The sequence below is a fragment of the Epinephelus moara genome, chromosome 2 (genome assembly GCF_006386435.1).
Source record: "Epinephelus moara isolate mb chromosome 2, YSFRI_EMoa_1.0, whole genome shotgun sequence".
Classification (NCBI taxonomy): Eukaryota; Metazoa; Chordata; class Actinopteri; order Perciformes; family Serranidae; genus Epinephelus; species Epinephelus moara.
The window spans coordinates 2,299,649-2,318,531 of record NC_065507.1 but is presented as its reverse complement, the minus strand read 5'-3'; the positions used below and the strand labels follow the sequence as shown (position 1 = coordinate 2,318,531).

General features: G+C 41.8%; 1 protein-coding gene across 6 annotated transcripts in view; it reads left to right on the top strand.

Annotated features, from left to right (window-relative positions):
* The window catches only part of clip3 (CAP-GLY domain containing linker protein 3), a 33,903-nt gene extending 15,589 nt beyond the window's left edge, over positions 1-18,314 (top strand). For 5 of the 6 annotated variants that reach the window (XM_050065401.1, XM_050065393.1, XM_050065377.1 and 2 more), the window contains exons 5-16: positions 1,422-1,515; positions 3,594-3,755; positions 3,865-3,983; positions 6,049-6,285; positions 7,125-7,175; positions 7,475-7,610; positions 7,692-7,847; positions 7,994-8,125; positions 8,278-8,401; positions 8,651-8,718; positions 9,105-9,177; positions 9,538-18,314. In XM_050065401.1, coding sequence (XP_049921358.1) covers positions 1,422-1,515; positions 3,594-3,755; positions 3,865-3,983; positions 6,049-6,285; positions 7,125-7,175; positions 7,475-7,610; positions 7,692-7,847; positions 7,994-8,125; positions 8,278-8,401; positions 8,651-8,718; positions 9,105-9,177; positions 9,538-9,592 — 1,407 coding nt within the window. In that variant the 3' untranslated portion in view covers positions 9,593-18,314. The remainder of the gene's footprint in view (positions 1-1,421; positions 1,516-3,593; positions 3,756-3,864; positions 3,984-6,048; positions 6,286-7,124; positions 7,176-7,474; positions 7,611-7,691; positions 7,848-7,993; positions 8,126-8,277; positions 8,402-8,650; positions 8,719-9,104; positions 9,178-9,537) is intronic. The other variant, XM_050065385.1, reaches the window with a different exon arrangement.
* The last annotated feature ends 569 nt before the right edge of the window (positions 18,315-18,883 follow it).

Here is an 18,883-nt window from a genome sequence, read left to right as displayed (position 1 = left end):
TGAGGAAACAGCTCCCTGAAAACACTTTGCTATCTTCTTCTAGTCTTCATCAGGTCTTTTAGTTTTCAGAGTGCTAGGCAGCTGTTTAGAGGAGCCCATGGCTGCTGATTGTTGCGACAAGCTTTCAGGAGTCAGAGTATTTATAAAGCTTTGAAATGAGCATCACCTGGCCTTTCCTAACGATGACTGTGAACAAGCCAGAGCCCTAACAAGCTCATTAAGGTCTGAGACCCTGGGAAAAGTTGTCTGAGAGCTCAAATGTCTTGGGGTGCCCAAACTTTTGCATGATGCTACTTTCATTTTTGTTTCACTCTAAAATTGTTCAAAGTAAAAATAAAACACTGGTCTTGCTTAAAAGTTGAAAATCACTTCATCTTCTACTTCCTTAACTATTCACAGTAAACACAATTTTGACCAGGGGAGCCCAAACTTTTGTCCAACCTCAGCCGGAGTTTGACTGCCCATTGCAACACTGTTGACCACAGCGATGGTTTCTTTCCAGGCTGTGTTTTTTTTTTTCACTTCCTTAAATGAAACATTTCAGGCCACCAAATAGAACCAGTTGGTTAAATTGGACCGGCGACATCTGCGTTTCCATTTCTAGCTCAGAGAAGTTTCTCTTCTTGGTCGTGTTTGTGTTGAAAACAAGGATGCAGACTTTTGTCTTAATATTGTCTTGTTACTAAGGAAGTTTTTCATTGATTAATGTGGATACTTTAAGACTCAACCCAGTTTGAACCACTGGAAGAATGGTTTAAGAGATTATATTTCTTCCCTCGATACATATCCTAACTTTTACTTAAACTCTATTCTTAACCAAAAACAAAATCTGAATCTGTCATCTAATGGTTTTCCTGGTGGAGACCTTTCTGTCCCCTGTGGGAGGAGAGTCCCCACAATGTCAGTAACACAAGTACTCACACAATCATGGTGATGCTGACCCAGTTAAAATGGCTACACGGACTTGAAAAGAGAGAAAAGGAGAGCAGGGAGAAAGTGGTGCAGAGGGAGAGAGATTGAAAGTCATCGAGGCTCTACCATGACTCAGCAGGAAGCTGACTCAGCCTGGAGGAATAAAACAGTGACATGACTCAGAAACAGACAGAATGATGAGGGGAAGTCTCATCGAGACAATCGCTGACCTGTCATGTCAAATTTTGTGCAACTACTTCCTACTTGAAGTTGATTTAAAGCCTCATGTCATTATTTTAATTTGAATTTGGTTGGTAATCATTCTGTGAGATTATATGATGGAGAGATGAAGAGCTCAAATTAGAAAACCTGATACTCTGTAATAACACAAATAACAAAAACAAGTATTCACTCCAAATCTTTTTAACAGTATTAACTAAAGATTCACTGAACAAACAAACAAAATGGTGTCTTTGAGCTGTCTCTGTCTCTCTCTGTTTTTGTCTCAGATCCTGAAGCGTGGTTGCCATGTGAACGACCGTGACGGTCTGACCGACATGACGCTGCTTCACTACAGCTGCAAGGCTGGCGCACATGGAGTCGGTAAGATATATTTAATGTGAATCCAATCAGTCAGTCTGGTGCTGGACTCTTCAGCTGCACTGCAGCATTTGTAGGAAGGTAATCAGTGACAGGAAACGCCTGGTGTTATTTTATCTTTCAGTTAGTTAGGTAATGATTGTAATAATGAATGTTGACTGTTTAGCCAAAGCTTGATAGAGCTTATTCCACCATGTAGAGTCGAGTCAATTTTATTTATGTTCTGAAACAGTAATGGAGGAAGTATTCGGATCCTTTACTGAAGTAAAAGTACTAATACCACTTTGTAAAAATACTCTGTTACAAGTAAAGTTCTGCATTGAAAATGTTTCTTCAGTAAAAGTGCATCATCAGTAAAATGTAGTTAAAGTATTTAAAGTATCAAACTGTCCCCTGTGACTGTTAAACTGTTAGCCCAGGCTATTTCTAAAGTCACTGAACTCATCAGACCTGTATTTGGGACAGGCCTTTAATTCCTTTTACACAAAACTGTTGCTCAGCAAAGATGAGAAATACAATCAAATTGTTTATTTGAACCAGTATGAACATTACTTGTATAAAAGTTAGGCTTCAAATAACATATCACTTATAAATCATTCATTTGATTGAGCACAGAGAGAAAACACATCAGAGAGAGTTACAATACTCGAGGATTACGGCACCTGGCATACCAACACAACACCACTCCTGTTAAAGCAATATTCATAACTCTGATTAATTTTTATTAAAAAAAAACCCTACAATTCTTTTGGTTGGTGGACCCCTCCAGACTGAAGGAGTATGAATAATTAACGAAATCAAGGAATGGACACGTTTTATCTCTTCGACAGCTCCAGAGGAAGGGAGTCACCACTTGTTTTTTCATCATAGTGGCAAATCCAAATGAATTATGGTCGTCTCTGGTGCTCATGGTTTTAGTAAAATGAACTGAACCATTGAACTGTAGAGAATCTAACCGAGCTAACGATGTGTAGCGTCTCCATTTTGACAAAAGTTCAAACATTTATATTTGTATTCTAGATCTAAGCAGCTCACTCACATTAGCTCAGGTGGATCGCCAGCAACCTGTTTTATACATCGAAGAACTTCTACAAAAAAATGAGCTGCTTGGCAACCAGACCAGGCCTCTAATTGAGACAGGCCTTAATTTGTTAAAATGTGTAGCCACACCAGGCTAGTAAGAGACTGGGCGTTAAATTGGGAACTGACTTTTATTTTATGTTTTACAGTAAATGTGATCTCATTAGATGATTATGACTCTTGCATTAATGCACTGGTTGAGGTGAAACTCATTTTAAACAATTAACTAATGTTTATTATTCCTCTGTACTGCAGATAGCTTTGGCCCGAGGCATTATGTTTTCAGGTTTTCCATCCGTCCATCTTTGTGAATGCGATATCTCAAGAACGCCTCAAGGGAATTTTTTCAAATTTGGGACGAATGTCCACTTTTAATTATTAGATTTTGGTGGTGACATCATAATGTTCTGTATAAAACAATTTTCTGTCCATTATTTAACGTCATATCTCAGGAACAGAAGGGGAGACATTTGGTCAGATACTGAATTGGTGACTCTAATCTTGAAACTGTGCTGATTGTATAGATCTTCAGTGTGTGAAGCATCCATGTTTTCACTGACATGGATGGAGACTGTCAGAGACACTGGACTGGTGGGCGGAGTCATACAACCACGGGGTGGTTATTCTAGTTTTCATTATGGATTAATCTGATTATTTTTTTCTCCAGTAATGAATTGTTTGGTTTGTAAAAATACTGAGATAGTGAGAAATAGCATCACAATGACCTACTGTAGAGCTGAAAGTGACACTTTTACAGTGTTTGTTTTGTCCAACCAACAGACCAAACCTCAACTTTATTATAATTATTAACATTATTAACAGAAAACAGTTGTGAAGCTGTGAAGCTAAAATGTTTTTACATGAAAAATTACTATCAGAAAAGTTTCATCAGTTCAGTCAGAATACTGGGCGAGGATCTGAGGATCTGTTGTGCACTTAGCAGCGCTGATACAAATGTTGCTTTCTGCTCAGCCTTAGCTTTACCCTCACTGTGTGCGCAGGTGACCCAGCGGCTGCACTGCGTCTCAGCAGCCAGCTAATCGCTCTGGGCGCTGACGTGAGTCTGAGGAGCCGCTGGACCAACATGAACGCTCTGCACTACGCCGCTTACTTTGACGTCCCAGAACTGATCCGAGTCCTGCTCAAAGCCTCTAAACCAAGAGGTACACACACACACACACATCACACACACACACATCACACAATGTATGGAGCTCCAGCTCAGGGGTGAAGGTTAATCTGTGACCTCTTCTTCTTCTGTTGTTTCCACAGTGTTGAACTCCACCTGCAGTGATTTCCACTATGGCACAGCTCTCCACATTGCTGCCTCCAACCTCTGTCTGGGTGCAGTCAAATGTCTGCTAGAGCACGGAGCCAACCCCACTGTCCGGGTAAAAACTCTTTATTTTATTTTATTTTATTTTATTTTATGCTTGATAATCACACTGAGCCATCATTTGGTTTCACTTTATTCTTCTGTGTGACACTGGTCATGAGGTTACTTTGCTCTGACCAGTCAGTTATGACTCATTTTCTCATGAGTTCTTGTTGTGACAGTTCAACTTAGGACCCAAACACAAACACAACCAGGAAACTTGGAATGGTTAAAGGCAGCTTATTGTAGTGTGAAGACATGGAGCTGATGGCTTGAGTGAAATGATGGCTGAGGTGGGCAGGGAATGGCAAAGCAGAGCAGGCAGATTAGCTGAAGGCAGAGCAGTCCAAATCAGGAGGCAGAAGACAAGCGGGGGCGGGGGGTTGGGGGGACCAGGAGGCCACGCCCAGCAAACACACAGAGACAGACTGAAAACAAATATGAGACACTAGGGCCGGCAAGTTCTGGTAGAAGTTGTAGGGACTGCAAACTTTAAAGGGTAGCTTCAGTATTTTCAACCTGGACCCTTTTCCCATGCTGTTTAGTCAGTGACTAATGGAAACGACAGCTTCTAAAGTTGGTCCAGTATTAAGCAACAATGCTGCAGACGGCAGTGACAAAACAGGCTACATTGTTAAGCTAATGGGTATTTGTGCAGCGTCAATGTACGTTCTCTAAAAGTGTTCGAGAGTGTCTCAGATTGCACACTTCAGTGAGTACACTTTGATGTAGTACACTATGCACACTACGTACTTCTTGCGTGGTGCACTAGTTTCCTGCCGTTTTACACTTATCGGTTTTGCACTTTTTTTTTTTTTTACTGCCTCTTCCTCTTCTTTACCATGTTTTTAGATGGAGAAGTGCAAACGGATTGTGGAGTATTATCGCCAACATTTGGCCACTATCTCTGCCCACACATAAATCAAACTTACGCCACAACGTCGATGCTGATTAAAATGTGCCGCCATAGCTAGGAGCAAGTTAGCTAGCTAGTTAGCACTTGCATTATTGTTCGCAGCACCAAATCATAACAGACCCAACAAACATTATTGACAACTTTTATTCAACAACAGTGTTGGTACAAAAAAAAACAACATGTATAACTAACATGCTTCTTGTTGTCCGGCTACCATGTCAGAAGTTGAGAAGTTTGCTATGTCACAAAGATGGCGACCGTTGAGGGTGAGAAGTGTCCATCATTCTACACTCAACTTTTGGACTCTTTTGAGTGCGTCAGTAGTACACTGCATTTTCCCATACTATGCAGCGTGAACGCACTTACAGTAGTGCACTTGGCACTCAAAATATGTGTTTAGTACAGAAGAAGTGATTGAGACACACTGTTTTTGTCACTGACAGGCTCAGATTATTATTCTAAGTGTCTGACAACATTGTGGAAAGGATCCCAACAGAGATAAACCTTTTTGTTTAAGGGTAAGTTTCCAGTTTCCAAGTAACCAGAAACAGCCCCGAAATCACCATCAACAAACACCAAACTGTTGAAATAAATTCTTAATTCATCCAGTTAGACAGGACAATAGGCCGCCTCAGTACACTCTTAAAATACTGTTTATTTAAATGGAGTCTGGTGGGTTTGAAAATGTTTCCTATTAAACAAAAAGGATATTACTCTTTAACTTAAGGTCTATCTCTGTAGGGATCCTTTCCATAATGTTGTCAGAAAAAACAAACACTTTTAGTGGATGCACACTGATGGTGCACAGATGCCCTGAGTGGTTACATTGCAGCTTGTTTTGCTGCTGCTGACTGCATCACTCAGTACAGTTTCAAAAACAGTACAGTTCCAATTAGTCACATGGACACAAAAACATGAGAACACAGGGTCCAAGTTGAACATTTATCCCTGAACATCTTCATCCCACCTACACAACAGTAATTGACTCGCTTGGTTTTCCAACCAGGGGCACAGCCATTATTGAGCGCAACAAACACACACATATATACACATTTACCCAGACACTCTTCCTGTGGCCTGTGGATAATCTATCATGGTCATGATTCAGCACACTGCCAAAACTTGATTACTTGATGTAACCAGAGAATGGTCTGTTTCTCTGCAGAATGATAAGGGCCAGGTTCCGGGGGAGGTGGTTCCCGACCCGATGGACATGAGTCTGGACAAGGCAGAGGCTGCTATGGTTGCCAAAGAGCTGAAGCAACTGCTGCTGGACGCCGTCCCTCTGAGCTGCAACCTTCCAAGAGCCACGCTGCCAAACTACGACAACATCCCAGGAAACCTGATGCTGTCCTCGCTGGGGCTGAAGCTGGGGGATCGTGTGCTGCTGGACGACATGAAGGTCAGAGGCACACTGAGGATCAGAAATGTTGTTAAACAGAGGAAGGACAAAATGTGTCGATGCACAAAATGTGGCATTTTAACGGCTGCCTACTGTATTGAATACACTGACTAAGGATAGGGGTGTAACAATACACGTATTCGTATTAAACCATTCAGTACAAGGCTTTCGGTTTGGTACACATTACAAACCAAATGAGACGTTGAACTATTCTATTACATTTGGAAAATCTAATTTTCAGTGTCCGTGTTAAACATAATGCAGTCAGGACCACTTAAGTCTTAAGTCTAAACGTTACTTCCATTGCAGGATTATATTTTGCGGCATGGCTCTGTTCTGGGGCCTCTCTTCCTTTCGGCGGGCCTATGCAGAAAGCCTAAGGTGGAGAGAGCACACCTCTCTGCCCTTTCACACGCATACAAGGAAAGCCTAAGGCAGAGAGAGCAAACCTCCCTGCCCTTCCACGTGCATTTGCAGAAAGCCTGAGGCAGAGAAAGCAAACCTCCCTACCCTGTCATGGGCCTACACGAAAAGCCTTAAAGCAGAGAAAACACACCTCTCTGCCCTTCCATGTGCATACAACAAATAATTACAGATACAAAAAAACAAAAGGATTTCTGTAGCATTTTTACTTTTTGCTTTATCAACAATGTACTGTATACCACTGTATCGTACCGAACCGAACTGTGAATTTTGTGAACACCCCTGATAAGTACCTCACACAACACAACTTCAAACTATCCCTTTAAAGCTTGCAGTTGTGTTGTGTGATGGCTGTCAGTTTGTCCTTCACACCTTCAAGCTGTATGAGCTCTGAACAGTGTGTTCTCGCTCTGTAGCTCCCGACAGACCAGAGCCGAGACGACAGCCCGGCTGCAAACCTCACACAGGTTGGTTGGACTGGGCGCCGGCTGGAACATAGACTAACTGAACTGACTGCACCACTCTGACAACACTTTCTCTTCCTGTCACATGACAAATGAAAACCTGATAACCTGCACGCCATCTGTAGCGTTAATGTTACACTTCCTCCCCGTCCCCTCCATAAAACACAGCAGCAGACACTCAGACTTTCTGCTTCCACGCAACCTGAATGGATCTCTGCAGGCATGTTTCCAGCCGGGGAGGAATTTCACCTCTGACTTTATCTTTATCTTTCTTTATCTTCATTTCTGTGTGTCTCTCTTAGACCGGCACTCTCAGGTTTTGCGGTACTACAGAGTTTGCCAGTGGTCAGTGGGTCGGCGTGGAGCTCGACGAGCCAGAGGGAAAGAACGATGGCAGCGTGGGTGGCGTTCGCTATTTCATCTGCCCTCCTAAACTAGGTAACAGCATTCTCCATGACTCCAATGGGATGATGGTGTTGCTCTGCAGGTTCTTTGAGGTTTCACTGTGTTTGTCTGCAGGGATTTTTGCACCGGTGTCAAAGATTTCCAAAGCTGTGGATCAGACACCTTCATCCGTCACCTCCACCCCCCGAACCCCCCGCATGGACCTGGCCTCCCGCCTCGCTGGAAAGACCAAGAAGGAGAAAGAGAAGAAGGAGAAGGAGAGGGAGAAAGGTAACATAGGAGTGATGTGGTCCAGATTGTGTGTCATACATCAAAATTCTTCAAACTGGACACGTTTTGAAATAGAACATTTATCTATTGATGAATCAGGTGTGAATCTCTGTGGTACGATATATTTGTCTGCTGTGCGTTCTCAGCCCAGAAGAAGAAATCGTCAGTAGCCAGTCTGGATCCAGAGGGACTCAATGTGGAAGTTGGAGATCAGGTTCTGGTGGCCGGACAGAAACACGGCATCGTCCGCTTCTACGGCAAGACCGACTTTGCTCCAGGTCTGTCTGCAGGGCTTCAGCACATCCTCTATATTGTGTACTGCACACACAGCTCAATAGGCTCATGAGAAGCACTGTTTAATTCAAAATACAACTACACAAAATCTATCAACATGAAACAATTTTTACCTGAGCTGTTTGTGTCCCTGCAGGTTACTGGTTTGGAATCGAGTTAGATCAGGCGACAGGAAAACACGACGGCTCAGTGTTTGGAGTCCGCTACTTCAGCTGCCTGCCCAAATATGGAGTGTTTGCTCCGCCCTCCCGAGTCCAGAGGTAGGTCACCACAAACCTGAGAGTTTCTCATTGTTTTAGTTCCTCTTATCATATTCTGCCAAAAGAAGACTTTTAATTCAGCTTTGATGCATGAAAGGCACCGGGTGAAGACGTTATAGGTGCATGATGTTCAAACCAGTGGAGGTCTGGTGCGATGTTATGGTCCACTTTACACCAGACTAACATTTATTTTAGTCAAGTTTTCTTCTTTTAATTAATTCACTTTGACAAAATCTGTTGCTCTGTCAGAATTGGAGGTCCTAAAGAAGGCTCACAGAACGACAGCTCCATGGTGAAGAAAGTCCACCAAGTCACCAGTGAGTATCTTTCATTGTGTTGTTGTATCACCGTCCTCTCCTTGTGAATACGATATCTCAAGAATGCCTCAAGGGAATTTCTTCAAATTTGAAAGGATGAACTGATTAGTTTTTGGTGGTCAAAGGTCATTAGTCAAGATCACTGTGACCTTGTCTGTCTCATTTTTATGAACGCCATTTTGTGTATGTTGTGTTGCATAAGGGCAATAAAACCTGGAACAGTAATACAAAACGTATGGATCAGAGGCATACAGTACATTTATAAACCTGGAAATAGCATCACTGGGCTCACCTTTATGTTCACCCCCAAATCCATAAGTAATGGTGACGTCCTCCTCGTTTCTGTATCATTAAAAGTCCGTCATTTGTTTGTTTGTGTTCTGCAGTGTCACAGCCGAAGCGTAACTTCAACACGATGCGTTCTCCTAAAGACCTGACCTCTGAGAGCTCCATATCCAGGTGAGGTCACAGAGACAGGATCGACTCTCTGACAACTAATAATAAACCTGTCAGGCTGCGTTCACAACACAGCTGTTCACATCCAAGTCTGACCTTCTGCCTAAAAATATCTGACAATATTCCATGTGGGTTTGGAGAAGGAAAAGATTCTCACGTTTACACCTTGCACAGCTAAAGATGGATGTATGATGGAGAAGCTTTTACCAGGCGTGTAAACAGAGCCTCAGTTTATGAAAACTGCTGTACCTCCTGCTCTTCTTTCTCTTCATCAACTCCTCTTCCTTTTGTTCTTCTGTACGCTCATGCCCCTTCCTCTCCTTATCTCTCTCTTCCTCTCCCTCCTTTCCTCTTCTCCTCCAGGTTGCTGTTCTGCTGCTGGTTTCCGTGGATGCTGCGTGCTGAGATGCAGTCCTAACCACGCCCTCCTCCTTCGTCCTCTTCCACCAGATTGATCTCTCCGCTCTTTCTCTCTTCATCTTTTACTTTGTCGCTTTCCTCTCTCTTTCAGTCTCTTCAGACGTTCACTGTCGCCATTCAGACTTCTCGTATAGTGAAACCCTCTTCTCTCGTACTCTCAGCCCAAATCCCTCTAATTTAGCCGTTCTATAGCAAAATCTATAGTGCCTTGTATCTGATCAAAATGTCCTGCATTCCTTTAACGAAACTCTGCTAAAGCAATCCCCCTAAAATATTCTCCTCACCCCTTTACACGTCTTATCTTTTAGTTTCAACAAGTCCTCATCTCATTGTCCCAGCTTCGTCCGTCTTTATTTCAGGACATCATAAACCACAAAACATCTGTTTGTGCTGCTGCATGTTTTGTTTTTGCTGCTGCTCGATTTGGGTCTCACCGAATTTGGAGGTTTGCACCAGCGAGCTAAAAATTAGGATGTAAAGCTGATGTTTTGACTCGTGGTTTGCAGCTCGCAAATGTACGCACACTCGTTAAATCCCATGACATACTCCGCCTGCGTACCTGAACACAGACAACAGTGAGGTTTGCCAAACAAATGACAACTGTACATGAGTCTGAGTCCAGAAGAGGCCCAACGAACCAGGCCGACAGTTGTGAGGAAGCATTAATCTTCTGAGTGCCTGCGACGCTTCAAAATGCACACTTGTGTCACACTGAGAATTTTAAGTGCCCAAACAGAACACACACTACGTTTACATGCACACAGTAATGCCCTTATCCTGAAAAAGACAGCATTCCTACATGGGTAATGTTTAAAAATGAATATTTCACTAATATTCCTGCTTACATGCAGGCGTGCTCTAACGTCTTTTTATAGGCAAAATATGGAAAATTAGAACGGCTGGAGCCGCTTGTACCATTTTGCTTCTTTGTGTCAAAATTTTATGGCTCCATGCCAGTGAGTGTTGTGGCTGGAGCCATAATGTTTTGGGGTTGTTTGTCGATCTCTGCCCCAGTCTTGTGAATGTGATACGCCTTGAGGGAATTCCTTCATATTGGCACAAACGTCCACATGGACTCAAGAATGGACTGATCAGACTTTGGTGGTTTGGTGGTCAAAGATCCCTGTGACCAAACATGTTTTTGGAAGTCACCCACTAATTATGACAAAACTTCACACAGAATGAGGTGACAACATTTAATATCCAGAAGGTCAAAGGTCAGCTTCACTGTGACATCATAATATTTTGTAAAAACACTTAACTGGCCATTACTCAACGTCATATCTCAGGAACAGAAGGGGAGACATTTGGTCAGATACTGAATTGATGACTCTAATCTTGAAACATCTGTGTGTGAAGCATCCGTGTTTTCACAGACATGGATGGAAACTAAAAGAGACACTGGACTGGTACATGGAGGCGTACAACCATAGAGTGGTAATTCTAGTTTCAAATTTTTCCCACCAGTGGCGGACTCATTGGCGCGTGATAACGCAGCCTCCTTCTCTCATTCCGTTAACCACCTTCTTGAAAATGTCGGCATTGCGATATGCACAATGGATTTTGCACAAATCCATAAACCTGCTGATAGACAAGTCTTTCGTGATGTTTGAAAGTAGGTGTGTTCTTCCACCTGACCAAATGTGGGCTTTTCCATGGGGCATGCATCTCTACCCCAGCCTGTGAACTGTTAGCTAGTTGGTTTGTATACAACTCACAGAGCTGACTAAACAGGCAAGAGGCCAAGTGTTGACAACTGCAGCAAAAACCACAACTGAGATAAATATTCCAAATGTATACATGCCCAAAGAATGCTCCTGGCGTATCCCACATATCTTAATCTGGAAAAGGCCAAATTCGGAATAGCCAAAGGAAATATGCTGTTTATTAGGATATTAGTGTGCATGTAAGCGTAGTCACTGTGTGAAATTCAAAGTGTAGAAAATGTTGGATCCAGATCTGGTTTCTGCTTCCTCACTTCTCACCTGAGACCAAGAACTCAGTCGTTATAACTGTGGACTGCGTGTGAACAATTTTCATCACCTGCATGCTTTAATCTCAGATGTCAAACTGAAACCAGTTAATCAATGACTGACTTTGTCGTTTTTTATCATAGTCTCACAGTCAGTTATATTTTTTTATCTCATGTATTTAAGCCTTAGAAAACAAAAAAGTTCTTGGTCTCTATCAGCCTGTTTACACCTGTTATCACAAGTGGACGGCGCTAAACACAAACAACCACCAAGACACATTGTGATGCGGTCACTCAAACCACTTGTCAGGGACGCATTTGACCACATGTCATCTGTGGTGTGAAAGCTAACACTTCCTGATGCGCCACGACAAGGACTGCGTCATCAGTGTCAGACATGGTGGTTGCTTTGGTGACAGTGTGCTAACCATCCATCGTTACATTGGATTCTGCTGGCACACAACCGCTAGCATGACTGGTGAACATGTGGACTTAATAACTGTGCACGGGCCCCTTCGAAATCTGAACACAAGTGTTCAGCTGCAGACGCATGACAGACACCAGTGTGGACGGTGATGCGTCTCAGCTGTCCACTTGTCCTCTGATTATGGAAACGCATGCCAGTACCAGGTGTAATCAGGCTCTGTGTCTCCCGTCACATACTGTTCAGGGAACGCTGCTCTGAAGTTGATGTGGGTGCCATTTTATTACAGTAAGATGAATTTGATGTTTCTTAAACAACAAATCTAAACAGTAACTTTTTGCTTCATCACTTAGAAGAAGAAAAAACAATCTGTTCATTTAGTCGTTTTAGATGACGAACTGTAGTTAGACATTATAGTGACTGAACGTCTTAGAACAACTGTCATTATTAATCAGTGTGTTGCCAAATAGAAACATTAGTCCATCTAGTTACATTTAAAATACAGTATATTATAGAAATCTTATAAAGAGCTGCAATCTGTAGTTAACCAAAAGTGCTAACAGACCCAAAATGATTATTCTTTTTCCAATGCAATTTAAAATCAAAAAAGGTGTTTTCAGCCCTGCTACATGTGATATTAATGTTTTTGTGTTGCTGCCGTCACACTCGCGTCTGAAAATAAGCTTAATTTAAAGTTAATATCAGCTTTAATCCATTGGGAAATTAGTATTTGTTTATAATAGTAATACCGCTCGTGTCCCTTCATCATCTCTGTCATCTCAAGGTTTTTAATTTCCTAACACAGAAATTTAAACCCTGGATAAACTCTCCAGAGAGTCCATGATATTTGTGAAAGTTTTCCTCTCTGCTTCTCTTCCCCTCTTCTCTTATCCCTCTCTTTCTCTCCGTTTAAATAAGACCTTGCTTCCTTTTGTGAATGTGAGCATCTGCGAAAAGACGAAACAAAAACACGAGTTAAACTGAACTTACGTGTGTTCGCTTAATGTTAAAAATCTCTCTCGAAGTGTAACTGAAAACAGCAATATGTAAACAGTGTACCTATCTCTGTGTGGAAATGGTTCCTGTGTTAATGTCTCTTTACACTCTGTAAGCGCACTGATACAGAGAGATGAACACGCTCACACACTCTGATGGCCGAGGCTGCTGGAGACGAGACGCTCAAACAAGTGTTCATACAGACGAGTCAAAGGAATAATCTGTGGAGGCATGTTTACACCTCAGGGACTGGTGGAGTCAAAAGTTCAAGAGCCAGTCAGAGGCTTTGTTTTTGTTTCTGTCGATGAAGTGGCTGCAGTCGCAGGTGAATATACAGATAAGTCCAACTCCAACTGTGGAGGTCCAAAGCTGCATCTAAATCTGTAACTGACAAACATGTATCGGAGGTTCTCCAGGTGAAATCCTCAGTTTATAACCATGAGTCAGCATTCACAGTTTTTTTTAGACAAATGTTTGTTTTACAGCTCCAGGAAGACTTGAGTATAAATGATGTATATTCTGGACATAAAACACACAGGGATTAGCAGAGCTCAGCAGGGTTCCCACCATCATGGGAAACCTGGAGAAGTCATGGAATTTCAGTCTCATTTTCCAGGCCTGGGAAGGTCATGGAATTCCTAAAAATCATTTAAAATTTTGGAAAACTCATGGACTTTTGTTGTTTATAATGAAATGAATTATTACAGTAATTTTCAGGGGATAACCCTTCATGTCATGCAACATAACAGCAAATTTATTTTCTGTAAGTTAGCCGTTGACAAACATAGCTCTAATATACGCTAACTTAGAGCTGTACAATATATCCTTTCAGCATCACATTACCACTTAACCTTCACTTCCCCGACAAATGTGTTTAACTGTGCGTTCAACTCTTAAAGTTTTGGTAAAATCCAAAATTTTGTTCTTGACTTTTGAAATCCACCAGCCTGTGAAGCTGCACAGTGAGACACTTTGTTTGCTCTGGTGAAAGACCTGACTCTTCACTATCAACCCAGTCGCCAGAATAAATGTTGGCATTGCACCTTTCTGCAAACTAAATGTTACATTTCTGTGTGATTTAACAACACTGTGGTTAACATGAAGTTATTTAGGCATAAAAACAACTTGGTCATGGTTAGATTGTGTTTTGGGTGAAAATGCCCACTGCTGGAAATGCACTGATGTCTCAGCAAAAACGATGCTTTACGAGACACAATCTTAGCTGGAAAAACAGTGAGAGGTTGCTAAGAAACACGCATGTTTGGTGGCTGAATATTTGCTGGAGGACAAACGCTTGCTAGAACACAACCAGTCTTGTAGTTTGTTGGTGTTGAACAGTGGTCTGCAGCTTGGCAGGCGTCTCGTCTAGGTGACCTCCTCCTCCATGACAAAGTCAGCTTATATACTACATCACTTTAGAAATGCTTGTATGATGCATGTGAAACGTACAAATCTGTGGTTTGCAGAAATGAACAATGCCGACATTTTCTTCAGGCGACTGGCCTGTCACTCTGATTGTGTCTGTGTGGAGTTCAGACTGACAGTAAAATCCCTCAAACTGAACTTTGTTGTTTCAGTATCTCTCTGAGTCTGTCTCTGTGCTCTGCAGCCTCGGCTAAGGGAAACACTTTGTGGTTGCTCCTGCACACTGCTGTTGATAACTGTTCTTTTTGTGCCCGTGAAATCAGCTTCAACATTATACTGATGATAACTACAGCGCTTTGCACTCATCAGGTGCTCAGTTTAGCTCAACCAGCTGCACAGTTTAGTCAGGCTGTGATCGGACCGAAAACTTGTCATTGTCATCAATAATCTCAAAGCAAATGAGACGTCAAAATATCAAATGGTGCAAGTTATACTTCACCAAACTCATAAGCTTTGATACGAGTCGTAGGTTGAGTTATGTGGCATCCTGATAGGTGAACGGAGCACTCAACAGTTTTGCATTTTGAACACAAACTCCTGCTCTGTTTACGCTTATGTCAGGGTGTTTGTTGGCTGGTTTAATCAGCTTGATAAGGTGCAGAGCACTTGCAACTAAATGGAAAGAATAGAGTTAGCAAATCTAGCACTCTCAATGTTTTTGGAAAAATTGGAAATCAACAAAGGAGCTTTTTAGATGTGAATATGTCCTTAAACATGACAGAAATTACTGTTATTTCCTGAAAACTAAAATATGTCCTGGTTTGATTTATTCGGGTTATCAGGAAGTCACATTTGCCCAGATGTATTGTTGTACAATGTCCCTTTAAATTCCAGCTTTGTTTAGGGACAGCCAAATTAAGCATTCCTCTGAAGTTAAATTGGGAAAACTAAATTAACTCTACTTAAACACCACTTTTCTGAAGGACTCATGGTTATTGAAACTGTCCTTAAAATATGTTTTGCGAGACAGTTTTTTGAAAAGTGAGAATGTTGATGCCACGATATGCAGATGACTCACAGCTTTACCTTTCTACATTCATGCTGTTGGCTACTTTCCCCCACCATCCCATCCAGACCTGAACAAAAGAGCCTGATGAACTGAAGCAACTCCACATGTTGCAGTTTACATCTCTTTATAATTTTACACAAAGGAAAATGTTTTTGCAACAAACGCGCTGCTGCTGCAGCAGCCCTGCTTTTCAATGCTAAAGCTGCACAGAGTCAGGACGTGCCGACTCCGTCACCTTAGAGAATAGACGTCAGTGGACCACAGTGATGGTGAGGTTTGTCTTTGTACAGTAAACGTACAGTACAGTTAATGTGTCCCAGTGAAGCCTCTGTTGGTTTGAACATAGTGTTCTTACTGCTGTGTAAATGTGGAGCTTTCTCTGGTTCGGCCACTAAGTGTCACTAGTGAGTCTCTGGTTAATCATTTCAAGACAAACAAATCGTTACATACGCTTTCCTCATTACATAATCTCTGTTTGATTTGCTCCATTTAAAGGACTACACTGGTTTTGCAGCCAGCAGAAGAAAATGCTGGCGTCGTACGTTTCTGCAAACCACGCATACGTTACATTTGTACGTTATTATGTAGCAGATACATTGAAACTTTTTGTATAAATAACGCTGTGGTTAATATGTGGTTAGGTTTAGGAATGAAAACCATTTGTTATGGTTAGGAAAAGATTGTGTTTTGGCTTAAATTACCTGGTTTGGGGGACACTGTCCTCGCTAAAAAAGGAATGTCTCAGTAAAAATACAGTCGCTTTTCATGCCACTATCCAGACAGGACGAACTGACAGGTCGCTACGAAATAGCCACATTGACACAGCAATGACTCGCTAAATCACATCTGGTTTTATTGTTTGTTGGTTTTGAACAGTGGTCTGCAGCTTGGCAGGCATATCACCAAAGTGTCGCGCCATCATGGCTGCACCTTGAAAGTCAGACCCCTCAAACGACTAAGATCGCTTCAAATCGAGCAGTCATTTTTTGTTTTGTTTTTTTGGTAGTCAGTGTGCTGCACAGTGTACTCCTGGGGAGGTTTTGGTTCCTAGCAGCAGTTAGAATAGGCCCCAGTGCACACTCTTATTATGGCTCTTTGCATCGAAAAAGCTACCGTATGTTTTATAGTATCATCACATGATCAAATACAGACTTGACGTTGAACAATATCAACATACATATTACCAATCGTCACTGCAAATCTGCATGTGACAAAAATACCAAGTAAATTAAAAAATTATACATTAAATTGATTTTTTAAAAGTGTATTTATAATTTATATTGTTCACGTAAAATGAACAAATAATTTTATTATAGATTTCTACTGACTTTCACAAAATAAAAGCAAAGAAACACTGACGGAGATGGGTTTGCCTTCTCGAGTGCATATATAGCAGATAACAGCATTTATATTTTGTGTTTGTCTTTAACCACGGGCGTAGTTCTGAGGTGGGAAGTTGAATCCCTCACAAGGTCCCGTTCTCCAGCTACTCAGTCTACGGGACCCCCCACCCCATGGGCCCCAGTGCAGCCGCACTGCCTGCACTGTCTATATTCACACCCCTGGTCCCCAGATTGAGCTGAGTGAGCGCTCTTGACTTCCATGCTACTCTTTGGCACAGACAGCTGTGGACACAGAGGAGGAGAAACATTCCACCATAAGGCTGCGAGATAACGTTATCTTCTCTCCTCTGCGTAGAAGTGGTTATTTTAAAGCTCACAGGTTAATACGACACAGCGTCTGGTTTTTGTTTGATATCTAGTGTTGGCAGAAAATGTTGTTGCACATTTCTAATTGGTCGTTACCGCCGTTAGCTTGTTTGCTGTGAATGCTGCTGTCACACTGAACGTCCGGCTGAGCCCTGTTCAAACTTTAAAACTTTATATGGAAAAAAAATGTTTGTATTAAATGACCGTATCCGATTCAACTAACATAATTCTAACTTGCCCTACGCGCCATCCACCATCCCACTCATACACTTCGTCACTTAAGAAACCTTGATATGATGTATGAGACGTGCTAATGTAACGTATTTTGCAGAAACGTACAATGTCAGCATTTTCTTCTAGTGACTGGGCTGAGTCTTTCCTGCTTTAGCTCTTTAACTATAAACTATTGTATGTATACTTATATTCCGCTGACTCCTTTCCAAACCCTTCCTGTAGTTTTTTGTTTTATTTCCTTCGGTTTCTGTTTATTTCTAAGAAAATCAACATGAAACCTGCTGCGTGAATTTTGCATCTTTGCCCAAATTCAGTCATGTTTATGTTATTTTCTCGCATAAAACTCCAAGAAATCAATCAATCACTGACGGATGGTTTGGAGACTGATCAGCAGGAATGTAAAGTAGGCTATTTGTGATTTGTAGTTGATGAGTTGAAATATTTAGACTCACCGGTTTGGTCCATTTAAATCTTCCTATAATCGATCGGTGTACGTGTCTGAGAATATAATGTTGAAGTCATTCTCATAGAAACAAACTCAGCACTGGTTGTTTTAACATTAATACGTCTTAAGAATAAACAGTATATAGCCTATATTTTGATAACTTCACTAAGTGTACTTTTTGTTCTCCGGTTTTGTAGTGTGTGTGTGTGTGTGTTATATTTTGTGCTCGGTTACAGTCCATGTGTGTGTGAGTAACTCCTGTTTTAAAAGCGTGTGAAGCTGACGGACGTTTAAGAGGAAACAGGGGAGAACGAGCATCGGACGTCTTCATCCTAACAGATACTCACTGCATGCTCTCTCTTCTCTCTCTGTAACTTTCTCTCTCAGTATTTTCTCATTTTGGTTTTTCGATATGTGTATCTTCTTCTCATCAGCATGGAAATGCTTCTAATAATAACAGTGACGACTCTATGAATATAATAAAGAATTTGATGTTGTTTTTCCTACCTCTCCTGTCCATTGCTTTTACTCACACAAAACAGTTTGGAGGATATGTATTTAATGCCTCTGCGCCTGAAACAGCTGAGACCAGAGGCATTATGACTTCCGGTTGACTGACCTCCCATTCTTGTGTACGCAATATGATTTCATTTATTCAGATTTGGCTTGAATGTCCACTTAGACTCAACAATGAACTGAATAGATTTTTGTCCTCATCATATTTTGAAGAAATGAAAGAGTGATGTCAGAGAGAAGCAGACAGAGCCGGCCCGATTCTACGTTATGATTGGCCAATCTGCGTGCAGGGGCGGGACTTGGCGAAGGGTCGATTTTGGCATGAACGTCCAATTTGAGTTGAGGATGGACTGATTAGAATGTGGTGGTCAAAGGTCAGGGTCAGCACCATCCATCAGAATCCTGCACCAGGTCACCAGGTAACCTGCAAAATACTGTGTAATGGGTAAAAATTAAATTAAATTATCAAGTTGCAGTTCCTTTTATTTTGAAAGTCAGTGACACAAGTGTAACCTTTGACCCCGTGGTCACACTGGTCACCGACGTGGAGGACTCCAGC